At 42.1% G+C, this 23569-nt stretch overlaps 1 protein-coding gene and 1 long non-coding RNA gene across 2 annotated transcripts; both read right to left on the bottom strand.

The window, feature by feature from the left end:
- Nucleotides 1–840: 840 nt before the first annotated feature.
- On the bottom strand, nucleotides 841–7300 carry LOC139465334 (uncharacterized). The gene is made up of 5 exons (XR_011653166.1): nucleotides 7212–7300; nucleotides 6133–6168; nucleotides 5626–5661; nucleotides 1242–1277; nucleotides 841–876 (listed from the first exon to the last, which is right to left on the bottom strand). It is a non-coding gene; the product is annotated as an uncharacterized lncRNA (long non-coding RNA).
- A 6316-nt stretch (nucleotides 7301–13616) lies between these two features.
- Nucleotides 13617–18042, bottom strand: LOC139465963 (uncharacterized). Its single transcript, XM_071247986.1, has 4 exons — nucleotides 17947–18042; nucleotides 16514–16915; nucleotides 15060–15323; nucleotides 13617–13775 (listed from the first exon to the last, which is right to left on the bottom strand). The coding sequence occupies exons 1-4, from the start codon at nucleotides 18040–18042 to the stop codon at nucleotides 13617–13619; spliced, it is 921 nt and encodes a 306-aa protein (XP_071104087.1).
- Between the last annotated feature and the right edge of the window lie 5527 nt (nucleotides 18043–23569).

Below are 23569 nucleotides of genomic sequence, written 5' to 3'. Positions count from 1 at the left end.
TTGACACCCTTTTGTTTGGCTTGTTTTAGAAAGACGACATTGGAATGTTGATGTGAAGTTTCGTTCAATTTCTACGTCAGGTACACAACATCTCACGTAAAAATTAAAATTTAAAAAAATCCAAAAAAGAGCAAAAGGGAGCAGCTGACATCCTGGTCTTTCTGTGTGCAAGGTTTTAAGAAAGAATACCAATTTGTTGCCATGGGAACGGAACAAAAAATCTATAAAAAAAACCTAAATAGCAAAAGGCTCCACTAGTTAAAACATGTACCAAGTTTCGATGAATTTATTTTAATTTTAATGGTTGTCAAGTCATGCTCCGGAAACGAAATACGGGTGAATGGACGGACGGACATACCAGATGACGGTTAATATATAATTATGAATAACTTAACCACCATGTACACCACTATGATTGTGTCAACTTCATACGCAACAAACAATAATATATGTTCCAGGAAGTCATTCTTGAGAACACATATTACAAGTTTTGTTTTCATAATATATTTGTTTCTACTTCAATATTACATAAATATTTAAACTGACTTTTGTTATATTCCTATTCCTTATTCTGAAGGTACCACATGTAAATTACAATTTGTGTTATCTTCTTGGTTAGACAAGTGCGCTTTGTGACTGTATCAGGTACTTGCATCAACAGGTAAAACTTAACAAAACAAAGGGAAATTGCCAACACTAGCCACTCATAAAAATTGCCATTTCCTCCCGACGACTTTTGGCTTATTAACACAAGCTGAAATATATAAAAAAAATAAAACAGCTAATATTACAATACATGAAGGTTATTCCGAAAAGACAAGTAGAGAATGATTAACTTACAGGGTTTGATCCGGTTTCCGCCGGTTGATCAGGGCCCTGAAAACAAGCATTGGGTCATCATAACAAACACATTCAGTTAATGAACACTACAACATGAGGAAATTGTCGTATCCCGAGTCTATGACGTCACGTGATGTGATCATGAGCATCGGTTCACACAACATACCAGTATGTTCGTTTTTTCATCGAACCAAACTAATATCTCTTGAATATGAGCAAGTGTTCAAATATTAACCAACATGTGTGGTATTCGACTTTCTTTTGGCGTTAAGTATATATACAGGTACCGGAAAGTTGAAATCCAGTATCAGTGAACTGAATCCAGGTATCAGGACGACGTAGAGGGAGCAACCAAGCTTTTTTGTTAAACGCAATCGATTTTTACTGTATTTGTAAATTACATTTTCAGTCATGATAACATCCTCAGAATCCGCCATCTGGAAGTAGTATATACAATAAACATGTAAACATTGCTTCACATGGTTGCACACATGAGACGGAAAATGAAATAAGACGTGTCTGAAGCTGAGACGGCAAGATGGTCAGTTGTTACCCTACGAGGTCTTGTGTGCGTCCTAAAATGTACATGTTCGTGTATGAAGAATATGCTGCATTATACAGCACTGTTTCATCTAACAAACTTTTAACCGTTTTAAAATAATCTACAGAAATATATTTCATCGTTACTATTTTTCCGATGCAGAACGTTGTCCTTATGTACTTCCTAGAATGTCCACGTGTAAGTCCTACAATGTCCTCTTTTAGGTCCTTCAGTGTCCTCGTGTAAGTCCTACAAATGTCCCGTCGTTTTTGCCATAGTGTCTCATAGTTTTGAGAAATGGTAAAATTCAGTGGTATTTATCTGTTGCCTAAAAGCAAACAACAGCTCATTTGCGTATCTGGATGACTTACAAAGATTAAAACATACCTTATTATTTGCAGTATTGTCTATCGGTGTGCACATCAAGCGTTAACCGCCTACACTGTAATCATCAAAACCGGACCTAACTTGTCGAATCTACTTTGCATGTGAGTTGAAGAAGCTTCACGCATGAGCAGACTTATATATTATTTGCGTCATGACACAACCACATTTTATGACGCGGGGTCTTTACTGTCATTCGAAATTGTCAATATTCACCTTGTTGGCGTTTCATTTACACAAAGTACATGAAGACGTTTAAAGATTGTATTTGTTGTCACTCTGCCTGTCCCTCAGCATTAAGAGAGAAAAAGACAAGGACTGGTTGGCTCGGAGTTAGTATTCTGTGCCTGGGTGGGGTTAAACTGCAACCTGGTATTTCAGTGAGCGAGCACTATCAAACTGGCATTAGTCCGGACAAGTACAAGCAGCCACACATACACGTGCATGCAAGTCGCTATATAAGCACACTAGTCTTTCGCGGGACCTAAAACCCCATTTCACTTCTCCTCAACAACAACAACAACAACAACTATCTCGGAAAAATACTCAGGTCTATCCACAATATGCCGTGCAGAGGTAACTAGTTATACACCTAGGCACGTGATGAGCGTATTCACTGTCAGAGATTACTCGCTCTACACTCTCGGGGAATATCCGAACTCTCCCCTAGAATACCTGAACACTCTCGGGGAACATCCGAACTCTCCCCGAGAATACCTGAACACTCTCGGGGAACATCCGTACATTCCCGAGAATACCTGTACGCTCTCGGGGAATATCCGAACTCTCGCCGAGAAAACCTGAACACTCTCGGGGAATGCCCGAACTCTCCCCGAGGATACCTGCACCGTCAGGGAATATCCGAACTCTCCCCGAGAATACCCGAACACTCTTGGGGAATATCCGAACTCTCCCCGAGAATACCTGAACACTCTCTGCAAATATCCGAACTCTCCCCGAGGATACCTGCACACTCTCGGGGAATATCCGAACTCTCGCCGAGAATACCTGCACACTCTCGGGGAATGCCCGAACTCTCCCCGAGGATACCTGCACCGTCGGGGAATATCCGAACTCTCCCCGAGAATACCTGAACACTCTCGGGGAATATCCGAACTCTCCCCGAGGATACCTGCACACTCTCGGGGAATATCCGAACTCTCCCTGAGAATACCTGCACACACTCGGTGAGAGTTCGGATATTCCCCGAGAATACCTGCACACTCTCGGGGAATATCCGAACTCTCCCCGATTATACCTGCACCCTCGGGGAATATCCGAACTCTCCCCGAGAATACCTGTACGCTCTCGGGGAATATCCGAATTCTCCCCGAGAATACCTGTACGCCCTCGGGGAATATCCGAACTCTCGCCGAGAATACCTGAACACTCTCGGGGAATTTCCGAACTCTCCCCAAGAATACCCGAACACTCTCAGGGAATATCCGAACTCTCCCCGAGAATACCTGAACACTCTCTGGAAATATCCGAACTCTCCCCGAGAAAACCTGCACACTTTCGGGGAATTTCCGAACTCTCCCCAAGAATACCTAAACACTCTCGGGGAATATCCGAACTCTCCCCGAAAATAACTGAACACTCTCGGGGAATATCCGAACTCTCCCCGAGAATACCTGCACACTCTCGGGGAATATCCGAACTCTCCCCGAGAATACCTGCACAAACTCGGGGAATATCCGTACACTCGTGACAATAACTGCACACTCTCGGGGAATATCCGAACTCTCGCCGAGAATACCTGAACGCTCTCGGGGAATACCCGTACACTCCTGAGAATACCTGTACGGTCTCGGGGAATGCCCGAACTCTCCCCGAGGATACCTGAACTTTTTTGGGGAATATCCGAACTCTCCCCGAGGATACCTGCACACTCTCGGGGAATATCTGAACTCTCCCCGAAAATACCTGAACACTCTTGGGGAATATCCGAACTCTCCCCGAGAATACCTGTACGCTCCCGGGGAATATCCGAACTCTCCCCGAGGATACCTGCACACTCTCGGGGAATGCCCGAACACTCCTGAGAATTCCTTAACACTCTCCGAGAATATATGTGTACCTCTGAGAGAAAGCCTCTCTCAATACTAGGACTAAACCATTGAGGGTATTCACAAATTCACAGATCATGCCTAAAGATCCCATTGAAAAGAGATTTTCCGGTGGATCACTTTTCTGGACTCGAGCAGCAATGGCTTTTATGCTGCTGCTGAGCAACCATCCTGAAGACACCACTTGGAAAGTATCTTCGAAAAACAACGGGGAAAGCATAAACGAGCGGAAGGAACAAGCATAACTATCTGAACAAGGACCACAAGAACATGTGCATAAAGGAACATCCGGGTCCTCGCTGAGACAGGTATCCTGGCAACGCCCACAAGAAGAAATCCGCGGTTTCGTGAGTTTCATAACCTTGACAATAAGAGATTCTACAGTGCTTACAGAAGAAATTCATAAACAAATACATATACTTTGCTCAGCTTGAGCCACTTTTATCAACATACTAAGGTCAAACAAAACGACAATATTTTTCGAAGTGTTTTGTTTATGATGAACCCGACTATAACAACATATCAATATTGAAGCCTCATACGTTTGAGTATAAGACAAACCATATGAAATTATGAAATCTTACTACGTGAATTAATAGCGAAATAGATGGCCCCATCTAACATGAAATTAGTATAGAGATTCCTGCATTCACCTGATTGTGTAAAACTAAGTGTAATTTGACAATTATAAATAGAGTACAAGGCTTATGATAAACATTTATGAATTACTAAAATATTGACACCCTTTTGTTTGACATCATGGCTTGTTTTAGAAAGACGACATTGGAATGTTGATGTGAAGTTTCGTTCACACTGTGGAGAATCCCGATTTGTTACAAGAGTCATCAGTAGATGATAAATTTCCCCCGGTCCCAACAAATTTGAAAGAACAAACCATCTGTCTGTTACAGTAAGCCAAACTTGATGAGTGAATTTCCATCTAATATGTCTGTCAATATACAAGATCAGTTATTGGGTTATCAAAACAAGGCCATGGAATTAGGATTCGGAACTTGGTATTTCTACGTCAGGTACACAACATCTCACGTAAAAATTAACATTTTAAAAAATCCAAAAAAGAGCAAAAGGGAGCAGCTGACATCCTGGTCTTTCTGTGTGCAAGGTTTTAAGAAAGAATACCAATTTGTTGCCATGGGAACGGAACAAAAAATCTATAAAAAATCCCTTAATAGCAAAAGGCTCCACTAGTTAAGACATGTACCAAGTTTCGATGAATTTATTTTAATTTTAATGGTTGTCGAGTCATGCTCCGGAAACGAAATACGGGTGAATGGACGGACGGACATACCAGATGACGGTTAATATATAATTATGAATAACTTAACCACCATGTACACCACTATGATTGTGTCAACTTCATACGCAACAAACAATAATATATGTTCCAGGAAGTCATTGTTGAGAACACATATTACTAGTTTTGTTTTCATAATATATTTGTTTCTACTTCAATATTACATAAATATTTAAACTGACTTTTGTTATATTCCTATTCCTTATTCTGAAGGTACCACATGTAAATTACAATTTGTGTTATCTACTTGGTTAGACAAGTGCGCTTTGTGACAGTATCAGGTACTTGCATCAACAGGTAAAACTTAACAAAACAAAGGGAAATTGCCACCACTAGCCACTCATAAAAATTGCCATTTTCTCCCGACTTCTTTTGGCTTATTAACACAAGATGAAATATATTAAAAAAATAAAACAGCTAATATTACAATACATGAAGGTTATTCCGAAAAGACAAGTAGAGAATGATTAACTTACAGGGTTTGATCCGGTTGCCGCCGGTTGATCAGGGTCCTGAAAACAAGCATTGGGTCATCATAACAAACACATTCAGTTAATGAACACTACAACATGAGGAGGTACAATGTGTGAAGCTCATTTCTGGTGTCCTCCGCCGTGATATTGCTGGAATATTGCTAAAAGCGGCGTAAAACCATATTCACTCACTACAACATGAGGAAATTGTCGTATCCCGAGTCTATGACGTCACATGTGATGCGTTCATGAGCATCGGTTCACACAACATACCAATATGTTCGTTTTTTCATCGAACCAAACTAATATCTCTTGAATATGACTAAGTCTTCATATACAAACCGAGGTGTGTGTGGTATTCGCGTTTCGTTTGGCGTTAAGTATATATACAGGTACCAGAAAGTTGAAATCCAGTATCAGTGAACTGAATCCAGGTATCAGGACGTCGAAGAGAGAGCAACCAAGCTTTTTTGTTTAACACTATCGATGTTCACTGTATTTGTAAATTACCTTTTCAATCATGGAATCAGCCTCAGAATCCGTCATCTGGAAGTAGTATATACAATAAACATGTAAACATTGCTTCACATGGGTGCACACATGAGACGGAACATGAAATAAGACGTTTCTGAAGCTGAGACGTCAAGTTAGTCAGTTGTTACCCTACGAGGTCTTGTGTACGTCTTAAAATGTACATGTTCGTGTATGAAGAATATGCTGCATTATACAGCACTGTTTTAACTAACAAAATTTTAACCGTTTTAAAATAATACACAGAAATATATTTCATCGTTACTATTTTACCGATGCAGTACGTTGTCCTTATGTACTTCCTAGAATGTCCACGTGTAGGTCCTACAATGTCCTCATTTAAGTCCTTCAATGTCATCATGTACGTTCAACAATGTCTTCGCGTAAGTCCTACAATGTCCTCGCGTAAGTCCTACAATGTCCTCATGTAATTCTTACAATGTCCTGGGGGGCGGTCGGGTAGCCTAGTGGTTAAAGACCAAAAGACGCCAAAGACCCGGGTTCGATTCCCGATATGGGTACACTGTGTGAAGCCCATTTCTTGTGTCCCCCGCCGTGATATTGCTGGAATATTGTTAATGTTAAAAGCGGCGTAAAACCATACTCACTCACTCACTCACTACAATGTCCTGGTGTAAGTGTACAATGTCCACGTGTAAGTCTTACAATGTCCACATGTAAGTCGTACAATGTCCTGGTGTAAGTGTACAATGTCCACGTGTAAGTCTTACAATGTCCACGTGTAAGTCGTACAATGTCCTGGTGTAAGTGTACAATGTCCACGTGTAAGTCTTACAATGTCCACGTGTAAGTCGTACAATGTCCTGGTGTAAGTGTACAATGTCCACGTGTAAGTCTTACAATGTCCACGTGTAAGTCGTACAATGTGCTGGTGTAAGTGTACAATGTCCACGTGTAAGTCTTACAAGTGTCCCGTCGTTTTTGCCATAGTGTCTGAGTTTGGAGAAATCGTAAAGTTTAGTGGTATTTCTCTGTTACCTAAAAGCCAGCAACAACTCATTTGCGTATCTGGATGACTTACAAAGATTAAAACATACCTTATTATTTGCAGTAGTGTATATCGGTGTGCACATGAAGCGTTAACCGCCTACACCTGTGTAATCATCAATCCGGACCTAACTTGTCGAATATACTTAGCGTGTGAGTTGAAGGCGCTTCACGCATGAGCGGACGTATATGTTATTTACGTCATGACAGAATCACATTACATGACGCGGGGTCTTTACTGTCATTCAATATTCACCTTGTTGGCGTTACATTTACACAAAGTACATAAAGACGTTTAAAGATTGTATTTGTTGTCACTCTGCCTGTCCCTCTGGCAACGAGAGAAAAAGACAATGACTGGTCGGCACGGAGTTAGTATTCCGTGCCTGGGTGGGGTTAAACTGCGACCTGGTATTTCAGTGAGCGAGCACTATAAAACTGGCATTAGTCGGACTCGTACAAGCAGCCACACATACACGTGCATACACGTCGCTATATAAGTACACTAGTCTTTCACGGGAGGTAAAACCCCATTTAAATTCTCCTCAAACAAACAAATGTAAGCCATGCATTCACATTGTGTGCAGCTATCATTGGCGCATTGAATGAAGATTCACTGCGCTGAATGAATCTGATGAAAGCCAAACTCAGCTTTCATGCGTGAATTGTTTTGACGCTTTATACACACGTGACAATCAATACAATCCCGTGGCAAAACCAGGCATTGTCCATACACTAGCGATTTGAAACTATTTTCACGCATACCTGTTTGACAATAGTTTATATTCATGTGTGACTTATAACACTACCATGATATTTTGATAAATATAATAACCTGAGTGATAACATAAGAAAGATAATGCCATATTACCTGACTTGGGAATTTTATTTACATTTAAGACAGGATCATAAATACATGGAACATAAATACGGACACAAATAAAGATTAACATGATATGTAACAAGACATATATGAGTATACAACGACGATAGCACTTCACATTAAAATGTCTAACTGAGCAATAAAACATTGAAATGCAACTTATGAATATAAGTGTATGAATTCTTTGAAAAAGTTGTCATATTTAACAGGAACATGATTAAATAAATAAGATGTTAACATGGAAATATACCAATAGAAATGTGAAAAGCAACTTATGGATAAAAGTGTACGACTTCTCAAAATAGTGGTGTTTTTTTATCATAAACAAGATTAAGATGATAATACACGATGTTAACGTGAAAAAAAGCAGAAAATTGAAAAACAACTTATGGATAAAAGGGTTCGACCTCTTAAAATAGTGGTGTTTTTATCATGAACAAGATTAAGATAATAATACACGATGTTGACAAGGGAATAAAGCAGAAAATTGAAAAGCAAGTATGGATTAAAGTGTTCGAATTGTTAAAATTGTTTCCAAATTGAACGGATTTCAGAAACCTACTTATAAGATGTTAACATGGCTTCTTTAAAAGACACTACTGGTGGGAATAAAAGATGATATTTCGATAGCATCCCCAATGTTGAAATCCCTACACCCTAGTCCACTACAAAGTAACTTTATCCCAGAACAAACACACTTAGTATGCTCTGAAAGTTTGGCTAAGTATGGCGGATGAATTCATGAAGTTCCCCTGTGAATGGAGTTGTTCCGTTGAGGTCAACATTGTTCCATTCCGTGGCTGTCAATCGTTCATTGCTGATTCATGCAAATTGCATATTGCATGGTGCACATACTGCACGGCTATCATCTCATGTATTACATGTTACACAATGCACTTGTCATGCATTACACAGAGAGAGAATGTTTATTTAAGTGTCACGTGCATATTATATGATAATATACAAAATGTACATTCATAGAATGATAAAAAGCACCCGGCCATATGGCCTATGCGACACTATAATCTAAAATATCACAGAACAACAATAAGTTAAGAAAGTACAAATGACAAACAGTCCCTACATTCAATATATAATTAAAACATGAAGTATACCAAAACCTTATGAGAACAATCATACAGGTCTGTCAACAACATAGATTCTCGCACAAACATGCATTCAGTCGAACGCATACACACACATACATACACACACGCATACACACACATACATACACGCATACACACACATACATACACACACGCATACACACACATACATACACACACATACATACACACACGCATACACACACATACATACACACACATACATACATACACGCATACACACACATACATACACATACGCATACACACACATACATACACACACGCATACACACACATACATACACACACATACATACACACACGCATACACACACATACATACACACATACACACACATACATACACGCATACACACACATACATACACACACGCATACACACACATACATACACACATACACACACATACATACACGCATACACACACATACATACACATAGACACACAGACCATACACACACACACACACACACACACACACACACACACACACACAATCTTAGAAGCAAGTAAGAGTTGGCAATTAGGATTTTGCATAGGGAAGTGCATATTTCACGTCTTACATTTTGGTTATCGCATACCTCATGGAGTTTTCCTTCTTACATATTGCAATGCTATATTTCAAGTCCCTTTACGGGTGCCGGGTGTTATTCTCGTGCTTTCATTTGCCAACTATATCTATATTGCCCACCCAAATTAAGCAGAATATTACAAGTGCTAAGGTCTATTCACAATAGAATAGCCGTGCAGAGGTAACCAGTTATACAACTCGGCACGTGATGAGCGTATTCACTGTCAGATATTACTCGCTCTACTCGATAATACCTGAACACTCTCAGGGAATATCCGAACTCTCCCCGAGAATACCTGCACATTCGGGGAACGCCCGAACACTCCTGAGAACTCCTTAACACTCTCCGAGAATATATGTGTACCTCTGAGAGAAAGCCTCTCTCAATAGTAATGACTACACCATTGAGTGTATTTACACCTTATACTGAAGAGGTTTTAAAGCACGTTGCTACATGTGTATCAGCCTTTGTCAGTCATGTGTGGGCAATTTTTTTACGTTTCAATCTGCTTGTACACAATCGATTCTGGACCACTAAATCGCGGCCATCATTCGACCAGATACGGCCAGTGTTTGGGACCAATTCTAACCCGGGATCCAAACGTACCAGCTCCGTTGTCTAGTGGGAAAGGCGTCTGGTCGGAGAGCGGAAGATCAGTGGTTCGATCTCCTGGCTGAGTCATACCAAAAGACGTCAAAAGATGGTACTTGTTATTACCCTGACTGGCGCCTGGACTGGTCAGCCCGGAGTCAGGTATACTGTGTCTGACTCAGGCATATCAGATGGACCTGGCAACTATGTATCGCCATACAGGATGTATGTGTTGCATCTCATTCAGAGGAAAAGCGACCGCCTCCGTGGTCCAGCGGTAGAGCGTCAGCCCGGAGAGGGGAAGGTCGTCATACAAAAAGACGTTAAAAGACGGTAATTGTTATTACTCTGTCTGGCACTCGGCATTAAGGGTCTTAAACAAGGACTGGTCGGCTCGGAGTCAGTAAACTGTGTCTGAGTGGGGTAGTCATGTTAAACTGCCGCATGATATCTAAGTGGGCTAGCACTATAAAACCGGCATTAGTCTGGACTAGTACAAGCAGCCACACACACACACGCGATTATATACACTCTTCAAGAAAAGAAAGCGCACAAGTCGTATGTATTTCATTGAACCTGACTGCACAAAAAACAAAAAACGATATATAAATTGAATATATGTTATTGGAAAAAGTTGGTTGCCTGATATTCGACAAACGGTGCGTCAAAACGCAGCCATTGTCGATTTGCAATGTCTTGAACGGCATTGTTTTCACACTTGTTTAAAACTGTCATGGAGGAAAATAGAAAAGCAAAATGCACGACGTCGTGCAAGTTATGGCATTCGTACCTCGTGGTACAGGCTATTGGCAACATTTTTCAAGTTCGAAAATGCCGAGACTCAGCGCTGCCGATCGGAACATCGCCACAGGACGTATCCAAAGAGGGAAATCGCAGTCTTCCGTTGCACTCCACTTCAACGCCCACCACAAGACCATTTGCCGCCATTGGGATCGATACACACAGTTCAATTCCACTGAAGACCGCCCGAGAACCGGCCGACCAAGAGTTACCACCCCTGCACAGGATCGCTACATTCGACTGTTCCATCTACATGTACGTATCGCAATGCCACAGCTACGGAGGCTGCAGGACGCAACCCTGGTTTGAAGAGGATATCGGACCAGACTGTCAGGAACCATCTTCGCGAGGCTGGAATCCGACCCAGAAGACCAGTTATCGTCCCTATTTTGCAGCAGATCCATCGACTGCGACGCGCTGATGCCATACCTTACAGCCTTGGCATTTGAGAAACTGCAGACGAGTGTGGTTTATCGATGAATCACCGATGAGATGGAAGACAACGTGTATAATGCCAACATCAACGTTTTGCCCTGGCCGTCGAAATCTCGTAATCTGAACCCAAATCGAACACCTCTGGGATGAAGTCGGCCGACGTGTACCTCAACGTCAGAACGCGCCGCAGACACTCCCACAACTGGTCAACGTGTTACAAGCAGAATGGCGCAGAATTCCGGTGGACAGAATTCGTGCACTTATCCCGGCAGTGCCGAGGAGATGCAGAGCCGTGATTACTGCCCGAGGCAGTCACAGGAGATACTGAGCTCAGCGCAATCTTGTGGCCTTAAGTGACATGACAATGAACAGTTTTCAATGCCTTTGTACATAGACAACATGTGACTATCGAGCTCCAAAATTTCATATTTTCGCTGATTTGGTTGATGCATGTCATCGTATCCCAATTGCGTGGATCGATACTCATGATGTCAATCACTGGATTGTCGACAGATTATTTACAGACCGCCGTAATATAGCTGGAATATTGCTGTGTGCAGCGTTAAACGACAAACAAATGAATCTTATGTAGGAGATTTTGTTTCAATGAATGTTTAAATAAATAACTTGCTATAATCCTTTGAATGGGCAAACACACACATACTGGTGCCAGAAGGCAAGGAATGCGTGCAGTCATGCGATTCCTAAGTTTTGCACAGATATTGAATAAAGCGCACATAATGTATCAGGCAGCAACAACTGATACGGAAGATTCACACGCAGAAGTGCCACTAATTCTCCATACAGAAGCTTGATGTTATGTCTCTGGCGATATGATGGCACCAGCGTTAGGCATGCTTACACGCATCGTGTGACTTGCCATGCATCAATAGGAACGCATGTGTCCTATCCTTCAATCCATTTGTCACTCAGGGGCCGTTGAATAGCCTAGTGGCAAAGCGTTCGTCACGCCGAAATTCCGGGTTCGATTCCCCACATGGATACAATGTGTGAAGCCCATTTCCGGTGTCCCCCGCCGTGATATTGCTGGAATATTGCTAAAAGCGGCGTTAAACCACACTCACCCACCCCATATATCAATCTCGGTTGAAGTGCGTTGTTGGTTCCAATATTCGGTATTTTGTGGAGAAACTACGGGATAGATTATTGAGGAAAACACCAAACTGTTTTGGACTTGATGTTTTCTGAATGTGTTCCTACACCGTTTGAACATGGTGTTTGAACACAATAAATAAAACCATGAATGCAATATTTGACCCTTTTAACATTTATTTATAACCGATACAATAAGAGTGTTGAGCAGATGTGCATAGTCACGCGTGATTAGAAAGGTGCAGTCTACTGTTTGGCGATAGTACACGAGATCTCCGTGCATCACGTCTCCGTGTTTCACGTCTCTGTGCTTCACATTTCCGTGTTTCACGTCTCTGTGCTTCACATCTCCGTGTTTCACGTCACTATGCATCACGAAAACGTGTCTCTGTGATTCTCGGTATCTGAAATTGAAGTTTAACATCAATAAGGCGAGATTCAGCAGATCCGACATAATTATATCACCTAGCTACGTCCCGAGGTATAAAGTACTGCGTCCCAGCCACAAGACACCCTTCTGCGCCATGTTGTGTGCAGAGTTGCAGTCCCTTGGGCAGGCCATAAACCTCTGATCGTGGGTTCGAATTCCAGTTAGCCCCCATTATGTTTCTAGACATGTCAGCATCATACCCGCGCTCGTGCTTAACAAGAGTGCTAAACGTCAAAGACCTGCATCAATTAAGGCTTACCTCCCACATAAACCTGAAACGCTTAATGTGTTTTTTCGTTCATGTAAATTGATAATAAACAGGAATATGCAATCGTACCTGAATGATTTAATAATATATTTTATTTATACTATGTTTATGAAGAAGATACCTACTGGAATTATCTCTTCCCGCATCATTAAACCTCTTAGTATTTTTCCACTTGAATGAGATAATGAGAAAACGAAGAATATAGCGCCATAGGGTATTAGTCTTACCTAGAAGCCGTAATTCCCAGATGCAGGACTCTTGTCTCCCATTGGCTGCGCGTCCCCTGCGGTCTCCATGGCGAAGTGATGGGCCAGGTGATGGGCGGCGAACATCCTCACGTGATGCACGTACTCCTTGGAGCTCACGCACAGCGTCTTCACAAGACCCTGCAACGTTGTCAATGTATAGTAATCTCAGATGACCAGGCCGCGTCACGCCAACACACGTTAAAAGAAGGTTCTTGTTGTTACCCTGCCTACCGGTCGGTATTAAGAGGATTAAGTGGTCGGCTTGGGGTCAGTATGTTGTGCCTGAGTGAGTATCCATGTTAAAACTACGGCATTGTATCACAGAACATAATCGGCATTTGTCCGGCAGCTTCACCAGCGTGTGTGCAATAATCTCGAACGCGACATTAAACAGCATTTCCCCTCACCTTACCGAACGTGGCTGATTGGAAACTGCATAACAGAACTAACGTATAATGGGCCTCAATTGGGCCTTCTCCCAATACCGCTTTAGTGTGATTTTAACTCTATTTTTCTTGTGAATGAGTTGGATTTAATGCCGCTTTTAACAGTATTTCAGTTATATCGCGGCGTGTCAGCTTAATGTGGGAGGAAAGCCCGAAGTGATGCAGGTCTCAGACGTATACCACTTCGGTGAAACCCACGAGCACGGGTATGGTGCTGACAAACCTAGAAACATAATCGGGGCGAACCGGGATTCGAACTCACAATCATAGGTTGCTGTAGGCCCGAGGGACGCAACTCTGCACAGCGAATCGCGGCGCCTTAGACGACTGGGCCACCCGTGCCCCCTATTTTTGTTTCTAACCAGTGACAAGATATATTGACCATAAATACTATTTGACATGAGTTACATTTCCAACTTTAAGATGCCAATCAATGGAATAATTTTGGACATTCACATTTGCTTCAAACTAATTCCTCCCTAATGAAAAGTAAGCGACAAAACCCTTTCCATATTCATCAGAAATATCTTGTAAACACAGAGTCGACTGTATGATTCCGACTACATCATAAGCAGTCATGATACCAGGTATTACGCTAAAAGGTGAGCGTATCCTGCCCCACCGGTGACACCCGTCACAAACACATGCAAAGACAAGTCATATGGTACAAGTCAAAATAGGGAAATGCATCGGACATAATTTTCGTCACTGATATATGTCCACATGGAACAAATGCTGCTGTTTAATATACAACCAGGCAACAGAAAGAAAACGCTAAAAACTGAATTTGACCAAACTATTACAAATTTATCAAAACGTTACTAGGTTGAAAAAAGTCAAACACTGTAAACTTAAGGTCTAGGGTTTCACTTCTAGCCACTATCATGAGCATGATTTCTTTTGCCCAGCACAATAGTGACACATGTTCGGCCTACGTAATTTAAACAAGAATGGACCCAAGGCAAACTGAACTTACCTTCATGAACATTTTCTTGGCCTCCTCTTGAGTCCTTGGGTGTGGGAAGGCCATGTGTTCGTCGATGTCCATGACGTCAGTGTTGTTGCTGCTCACTTCGTTCATGTTGCGCACACTGTCGGGATTGAAGAAGCGTTGAAGGTCCATGATAGACTCACTGCTCTTGCAGAACTTCATCAGTTCAAACACAATAGTGAAGACGTACTGCTTCTTCTTCTCGGTAAAGGTCCTCATCATTTCGGCGAACTCCTGCTCTTTGTGGGCCTGTCAAGGTGAGTGAGTGAGTGAGTGAGTGGGTGGGTGGAAGGGTGGGTGAGTGAGTGAGTGAGTGATCACGGGAATGGTGCTGACAAATCTAGAAACATAATCTAGAACCATAATCGTAGTGAGTGAGTGAGTGAGTGATAAATGGAGGGAGGTAGGTATAATTTGACGTCGCAATGCCCCAGCCTCCACGCAAAAATGTAACATGACTGAACTTACTGAACAAGTGAGTGAGTCAGTTGGGTTCAATTCCGCTTTGACAAGTATTCCAGTTATATCACGGCGAGTCAGCGTAATGTGGAGGAATGCAGGGTGTTTACCACGTTGTTGAAACCCATGAGCATGGGAATGGTGCTGACAAATCTAGAACCATAATCGTAGCGAACCAGGATTCGAACCCACGATCATAGTTTTCTGGGGTTCCCAAATGGCGACTGGCCTCCCGTGCCCCCTTACTAAACAAGTGCATGAACATTATTTATATTACCTCTTGCTCTCGTTTCGTGAAGGTGTATTGGTACATACCAAACATCGCCCATCATTAACCAGCATAACACTTTCTCAGTATTGACCAGATGAAGGGGCAAGTAGTAGCCCTGAAAGGTCGTTACAAAGAAAACAGAAGTTGCTAACCAGACAACGTCTCATGTCTTCCTGTTCTACCATTCTACCAACTTCTAAATGCCCATCAAAGAGTAAACTGATGTTACTTCTCTGGTCAGTTCAATGGAATGCAAACGGATCCACTGTTCGGGGAACAAATAAAACTGCACTTGTACCTGGATATCATCGTATATACATGTATAATACTAATAATAATACTAATTGCGAAACAAGTATAAAGAAACTTATTTGATGGTTGAATTATCCATTGATCCTCCTATTCCCGGGGTCACGGGTGGCCTAGTCGTCTAAGGCGCTGCAATTCGCTGTGCAGAGTTGCGTCCCTTGGGCACGCCCGAAACCTATGATTGTGGGTTCGAATCCCCTTTCGCCCCTAGTATGTTTCTAGGTTTGTCAGCCCCATACCCATGCTCAGGGATTTCACCGAAGTGGTAAACGTCTGAGAAATGCATCCCTTTGGGCTTTCCTCCCCCACATCCCGTGATTAACTGTTAAAAGCGGCGTTAAACCCAACCCACTCACTCACTCACTCACGCCTCCTACCCCCAACGTCTCTGAATTCTTACCTGAGCATGGAGTCTGAGCATCCCCTGCAACTTCTTCATCTTCTCCGCCTTCTCTTTGTGTTCCTTCATGGCGGCCTGGAACTTCTCGAACTGCTCGAACTTCTCCATCTTCTCCCTCCTCTCTCGCATCCACATGGCCACCTGCTCATGATGCTTCCGCGCTTGTTCCTCCTGCCACTGCCTCACGTCGTACTTGTGATGAAGTCTCCACCAGGAGAAGGGTCCGGGGCGGTCCCAGGGGGCGGCATGGCTGGCATGTTTCTTCGGCTCTTCCTGATCTTCACCTTCGCTCATCTTCCTGTCGTCACCTTCTTCTCCTTCCATCTGTTTCTGGAGGCTGTACCACTTGAGAAAGTCCGGAAGCTTCTCCATCTGCCAACCCTCGAGCTCACCGTCAGCATCCTGGGGATGACCAACCAGACAAGCTTACTACCTTACGTCGTTGTCGGTCATAACGATAGATCAGGTTAAACCCATCTTCAGTCTATATGGTACTATGTGATTAACTCATGTATTCCAAGGTTTCAGATATGAAATATCTGTGTGTTTAAAAGCGGTGCGTTAATGGTTTACATGAACGCTATGTAATAGGAGCATGCTCATATTTTAATCTTATAGCACCAACTTACATGACATCTCGGGTTTCACCAATTTCCGAAGGATCAGCTCAGTGGTTAATTCTTGGGAGTGGGCACGTGAGTAGGCTTAGTTTTACGCCAATATCAAGGCGGGTGACTCTAGAGATGGGCTCCAGATATGTTCGGAATCGAACCCGGGCCTTTCGCGTGACGACCGAACGCTTAAACCACCACACTACCCCAAAGCCCCTCATTCGTTCAGATTATTAAGCATGTGGGAACGCACATACAAATACAAGTGACAAAAGTGACAAAAATTTTGTCATCATGGGTTTATCGCAATGGCTTGAGAAGCAACAAATTAAATCGAAGAACACCAAAGGCTTGCATAATACAATTCCTATTCCTAATATATGATATGTAGAATAAAAAAACACAGTCTGCTTATAACACATTGCACCTCTGTGGAGAATCGAACCCGGGCCTTTTGGAGTGATGGTCGAACGCTTTAACCACTAGTCTATCCCACCGCCTCATCCGAATGAACATTGGATAGAATATTCCTAAACTATAGTCAGACACATGATAAAGGTAGTTGATCGAAAATACATGTGTTTCATAGTTGTGGTTATACAGTTAAACAGGCACCATACCTACTAATCCCCACAATACTCTAATGTAACCAAAAGTTACATCATTTGAAAATGATCTAGGAAGAGAGGCATGGCTCGTTTGGAGACATGGGAATCATTGGATGTTTGGAATGGGTGTTCACTCTATGCTATTTTAAGGCTTGGAAAGCGGTGTTCAATCAAACAATCCCGCAGGTGTGCTCCAGTGTCTGTTTGATCCTACCTTGGACATGGCCTTCTGAAGCAGGGCATGAACATCCTCTCTCTCCCAGGACAGCGCCACAGGGGCGAGACATAGCAACAGCAGCAGACAGACCATCGTTCTGGAGCAGGAAGAACAAACGTCTACATTTCACAATAAAAACCATCCAGGGCTCTATTCTAAACAGTTTTGGTTGTTTCGGCTACACGTATGAACTACAATCAGTAATAGTGCTAAGGAAAAGATTATTCCGTAACATTAATGACAAATACAGTGAAGGGGTAACAACTGCTTTTAGACGGATGAAAGGAACAGAGAATAACTATTTTCAATTATCCCTCAGTAACGTTGGGCGTAAAAGGCAAAATAGCAGAGACAATTATATGAATGGATCGTTGAAAATCATTGATGACATCGGGCGTTCGCGAAATGCGTAAGCATGTCCGAGCTTATCAACCCATGCTTGTCGAAAGAGGCAACTAAAGGGATCGGGTGGTCAGGCTCGCTGACTCGGTTGATGCATGTCATCGTATCTCATCGATGCTCATGGTGTCAATCACTGGATTGTCTGGTCCAGATTCGATTATTTTCAGACTGCCGTCATATAGCTGGAATATTGCTGAGCGCGGTCTTAAACAACCCAATAAAACATATGCAGTTGTCAGTTGTCAATGCTTCCTTGCGAAAAAGTATGGATGACAACTAAGTGAAACAAAACTTGAATGTCAACTTACAGTATCTTGTGTAGTCAACAGCGAGGCAGGAACCGTCACTGACTAGGTGCCCACCGCCAACACTTTTATATCTAGCGGGGGATTTAACACGCACTCTACATCCCCTTCGGACAATCCACCCCAACATCTTACACTCACAATGAACACCCGCCCACCTCACCTGTCGTAATTTGACCAAATGTGGGGATTTCTTACAAGTGGAAAAAACGGTAACTTGTGACGGCACGCAGCTTGTCATTTACCGGCCAGTCCTTTGTCCGAATTGTGGACCGTTGGCGGTGATGATTTGTCACCTTAAACAATCCAATTATGCGAGGACAGATCAGTTTGACTTGTGCGTCCAAGTCACATGAGGACAAAGTGACAGACGTGTGATTGATGCCTCTTTCGCTGACTTTTGTTTCTGTCTTTGAAAGTTTCTAATTTAAACCAATGTGAAAACAGAAAGTATAGAGTAGACTTTAAGACCTCTATCTGGACTGAAGGATCATCCGAGTTCAAGTTTGTTTGCATGGCGCATGGGAGGAGCTTCTCGAAACCTTGCGAAGTGATCAGCCTCAGGTTATTCTGGTTGTTGTCCATGTTGATTTAAACTCATAACGTATGTGGAATACTAATGTCAAGCAATTGTCAACAATGATAATTTGTAAATTAGAAAATCATGTGTCAACGTTTTCGTAAGATAAAGAAAGGACAGGTTTCATTTGTGTAAGAGAAATAAACAATTAATACAAACTACGGGTATATGTAACTAACGGGATCTGGTGGTCAGGCCCGGTGACTTGGTTGATGCATGTCATCATATCCCAATTGCGTAGATTGATGCTCATGATGTCAATCACCGGATTGTCTAGTCCAAATTCGATTATTTACAGTCCGCCGTCATATAGCTGGAATATTACTGAGTGCGGCGTTAAACAACAACCAGACAAATAAAATAAACAAAACCTCCGTTTCATTTAAACAGCACCTTGAATCTTTCATTATCTATGCACAAATATTAAACTGGCAGCTCGCATGTTGTCGTCACTCCACCATGATGGAAAACGAGCAGTTAAATTATTATCTATATCTATTGTTCTTCCGAATGAAAGACAAGCTAAGTTGATATTTCATTGCACTTCACAACGCATCTCGTTAACGAAGCATGTTCTGTCAGTTATTAATAGAAAAAACTGTCAGGGAAAAGAAAGTACATAAAAAGTTTATACAGTGTATAAACTTTAAAATTGTATTTGACCAATACATTACTAACAACAATACACCGTTACAATGTTGACCTGTGGTGATCTACTCATTGATATGATGCATGTTTTATTGTCTATGATACCCGTCTAAAATACACCACAATAACCATCAAACATGAGTGTGTACTTTGTTTTGCCCTGCAGTTCAGAAAGGATCGGGACCCTTCTCAGCAATTTTGTCTGAGCATTGCCCTAGTCTGGATATGATTGATTATGGCGGCATATCGTCAATGTCGATACTATAAATATAAGAGCGACAAAACTGTTCATGATTATATGAAAGAGCTGCTGAAATCAGAGTCCATAGTACGATTCTGACTATGACATGTTTTTTAAGAGTGAGTGAGTATGGTTTTACAATATTAGCAATATCACGGCGGTGGACACCAGAAATGGGCTTCAGACATTGAACCCATGTCGGGAATCGAACCCGGGTCTTCGGCGTAACGAACGAACGCTTTAACCACTAGGCTACCCGACCGCCCCTGTTTTTTTTATGAATCACTATTGAATAGTCATGGCACCAGTGTTCGCGAAGAGGTGCGGTCACTGAAACTTTGAGAAATGTCTCAAACATGCGGGAATGCCGTGAACAATGTTACAATTACTAAAGGGTACAATCTAACGCACTGGAATAAGGTTTACATTCCTATATGAGCAATATTGCCTTTTTCATTACGAACAGAGACTTACATTCACTCTGACGTATTGAATGTAACACAACAGTAAACACCAAACTGGGTTATTTGGTGGATATGGGTCTACTGTAGTCCAAATGTACTCCCCGGGTACCCACCACCCTATTACCCGACCTTGCCCGGGTACACATTGTAGATACCTAGAGATAGGTACAATCTGTCCGATTTCGAAAAGCTTGACCGTAGCCCTGTCAAAATGTATTTAGATACACGTGTAAAACCATCTGGTCATGTATATACTAAAGTTTATTGCATAAAGCTTTATCTTTATTCACACTGTGACATGTAAAAGTCAGAAGGAATGAGTGCATTGCCAGAAAGAAAGGGGAACATTTGTTGTGTAACCATGGAGTTTTAGATAATTTTTGTCATGAAACAATATATCACGTGACTAACCACGTGTCCGGGTAGTCCTGTGGGTACCCGCGGCCGAGTCCTGCTCAGGACCCACCGACCCGAGTACCCGAGCTACCCGTCCCAGCCTAGTCCACGGCAATGCATGCTTTTCTTAAGAGGCGACCAAGTGTTCCCTGGACGTTGCTCATAATACCAATCACAGGTTTGTCAGGTCTAGATTCGATCATTTACAGACCACCGTCAAATAGCTATTGTTGAACAAAAAACCCAAAGTGAATTGTCTTATGTCTTCAACGCAGCGATGAGTACTGTCCGTTACAATTACATTGCAATGTATTACACCTGATATTTACTGTAATAATTAATTCTTCACTGTCCACAAATATGTTTATTAATTTTAGAAACATATACATTACAGACACAGGGGCTATGTTTTATTTTTTTAACTGTTTTCTTTATAAATACATGCCCGTACCTTAAAAAACAGTAAGAACGTATCGATACGGATGGACATACTGCAACTTAATTCAAATCAGTTTACAAACGTGTGTGGCAATATTCAAACTATTTGAAAAACAAACATCAATAAATTCAGATGTTCCTTTTAGAAATGTGTTATCAAGAGCCAAGAGTTTAATAACAAAGGGCAGTGGGGTAGCCTAGTAGTTAATCTTTGGCTCGTCACACAGAATATCTTGGTTCAATTCCCGCATGGGTACATTGCGCGAATTCCAATTTCTCTATCCCTCTCGGTGATATTTCTGGAATATTGCTATCAGCGGCGTATACATCCTACTCACTCATTCGAAGCATACTAATTTATTCATATTTATTATACAATATTTCCTGAACTGCTGAGCAAAAGAAAGTATGCCCCCATAATCCATGGTGACTAAACATGAAACAAACAAGAAATGGATATTCGATCGTTATGTATTTTATACGGGTATCATCGTTGTGTTTTTGGCCTTAAGTTTGAAGTGTTTCAGTGACTATGTTCAGCCTAATAGCATTTCGATAACGTTTGTACGTTTTCGGTAAATCCAATTTTCAAGTATACTCTCCACTACCGGCAGTTCATATCGCACCTGTTTTGTCTATCATTCGCTCTATGTTATATCGAGCCAATCCATCGGTCATCCTACGTCCTAGACTGACAGTTCCAGTTTTTGACCAGGCAGTACGCAGTGTGTTATACAGAGTCAACTGTACACCATATGTTACTATGCGCGCACCTCACGTAGAGCGTCTCCCGCAGCAGTCACACTATGTACTTAGGAGGAGGACTGAACGCTCGAAGTTAAAAGTTGAAAGTCATCTTAAAGTTGCCACTACCTGGTCAATCCCGCAGAGAGCTCGCCACTGCTATTGAGTGGATCAAACGCGTGTTCACTGGCTGTTAACAGTTGGTTGAAAGGATGCACGTTGGCCTTATTGGTGCTGACCAACTCATACGTTTCAGTATGGGCTAAAACCTACAACTAAGAAAAGCAGGACTTACTTCAATATCCATGTATTTACACAGACACGTTTTAATTAGCATTAATGTGGTGATGACCAATATAATATCATTGGGATTTTAGAACTTTGGACAGTATTTCAGTTACCTCGCGGTGAGAAAGAAGATCCAGGATTCGAATCCATGTCAGGAGGATCCTGCAACGTCTAAGGGACAGAACTCTGCACTACCATTGTTGTGTACATTGTACGTATTAGCAAACGATGCAGTGGTCTCGTGTATCTTGCCTATTTCATAGCGGTTTGTGAAAGTGAGTGAGTGAGTATGGATTTATTTCGCTTTCAGCAATATTCCAGCAATATCACAACGGGGCACACCAGAAACGGGCTTCACACATTGCACCCATGTGGTGAATCAAACCCGGGTCTTCGGTGTGACGAGCGAACGCTTTAACCACTAGACTACCCCCATCGCTATGAGTTGTAAAAGGGAAGCAGGTCTATAGCAGGCAGGCGGGTGCATAGTCGATTATAATGCAATCCACGTAAAGTGATATTATGACACGCGATTCTAAACGCCTTTGCGACATTCAGGATGGCAAACACAGCGTTATACAACACGGGGCAGTCACCGTCCCCACAGTATACAACATGCAGCGTGTTATACAACACGAGATAGTCACTGCCCCCTCTGTATACAACATACACTGTGTTATACTACACAAGATAGTCACTGCCTCTCCGTACACAACATACACTGTGTTATACTATATTAGATAGTAACTGTCCCATCTGTATACAACATACACTGTTTTATACAACACGAGATAGTCACTGCCCCCTCTGTCTACAACATACACTGTGTTATACAACACGAGATAGTCACTGACCCCTCTGTACACAACATACACTGTGTTATACAACACGAGATAGTCACTGTCCCTCTGTACACAACATACACTGTGTTATATACTATACTAGATAGTCACTGCCCCCTCTGTATACAACATACAATGTGTTATACAACACGAGAAAGTCACTGCCCCCTCTGTATACAACATACACTGTGTTATATACTATACTAGATAGTCACTGCCCTATCTGTATACAACATACACTGTGTTATACAACACGAGATAGTCACTGTCCC

This window comes from Haliotis cracherodii, unplaced genomic scaffold (assembly GCF_022045235.1).
Source record: "Haliotis cracherodii isolate W230 unplaced genomic scaffold, xgHalCrac1.p SCAF_18, whole genome shotgun sequence".
NCBI classification, from domain to species: Eukaryota; Metazoa; Mollusca; class Gastropoda; order Lepetellida; family Haliotidae; genus Haliotis; species Haliotis cracherodii.
Note: the sequence above shows the minus strand (reverse complement) of the source record. Positions and strands in the feature narration are given on the sequence as shown.

Coding starts and splice junctions, on each gene's coding strand:
- LOC139465963 (XM_071247986.1), bottom strand. CDS start 18,042: ATGGTCTGTCTGCTGCTGTTGCTATGTCTCGCCCCTGTGGCGCTGTCC. Junction 16,916..17,946: donor TTCAGAAGGCCATGTCCAAG/GTAGGATCAAAC, acceptor GGTCATCCCCAG/GATGCTGACGGTGAGCTCGA. Junction 15,324..16,513: donor TGCTCAGACTCCATGCTCAG/GTAAGAATTCAG, acceptor TCACCTTGACAG/GCCCACAAAGAGCAGGAGTT.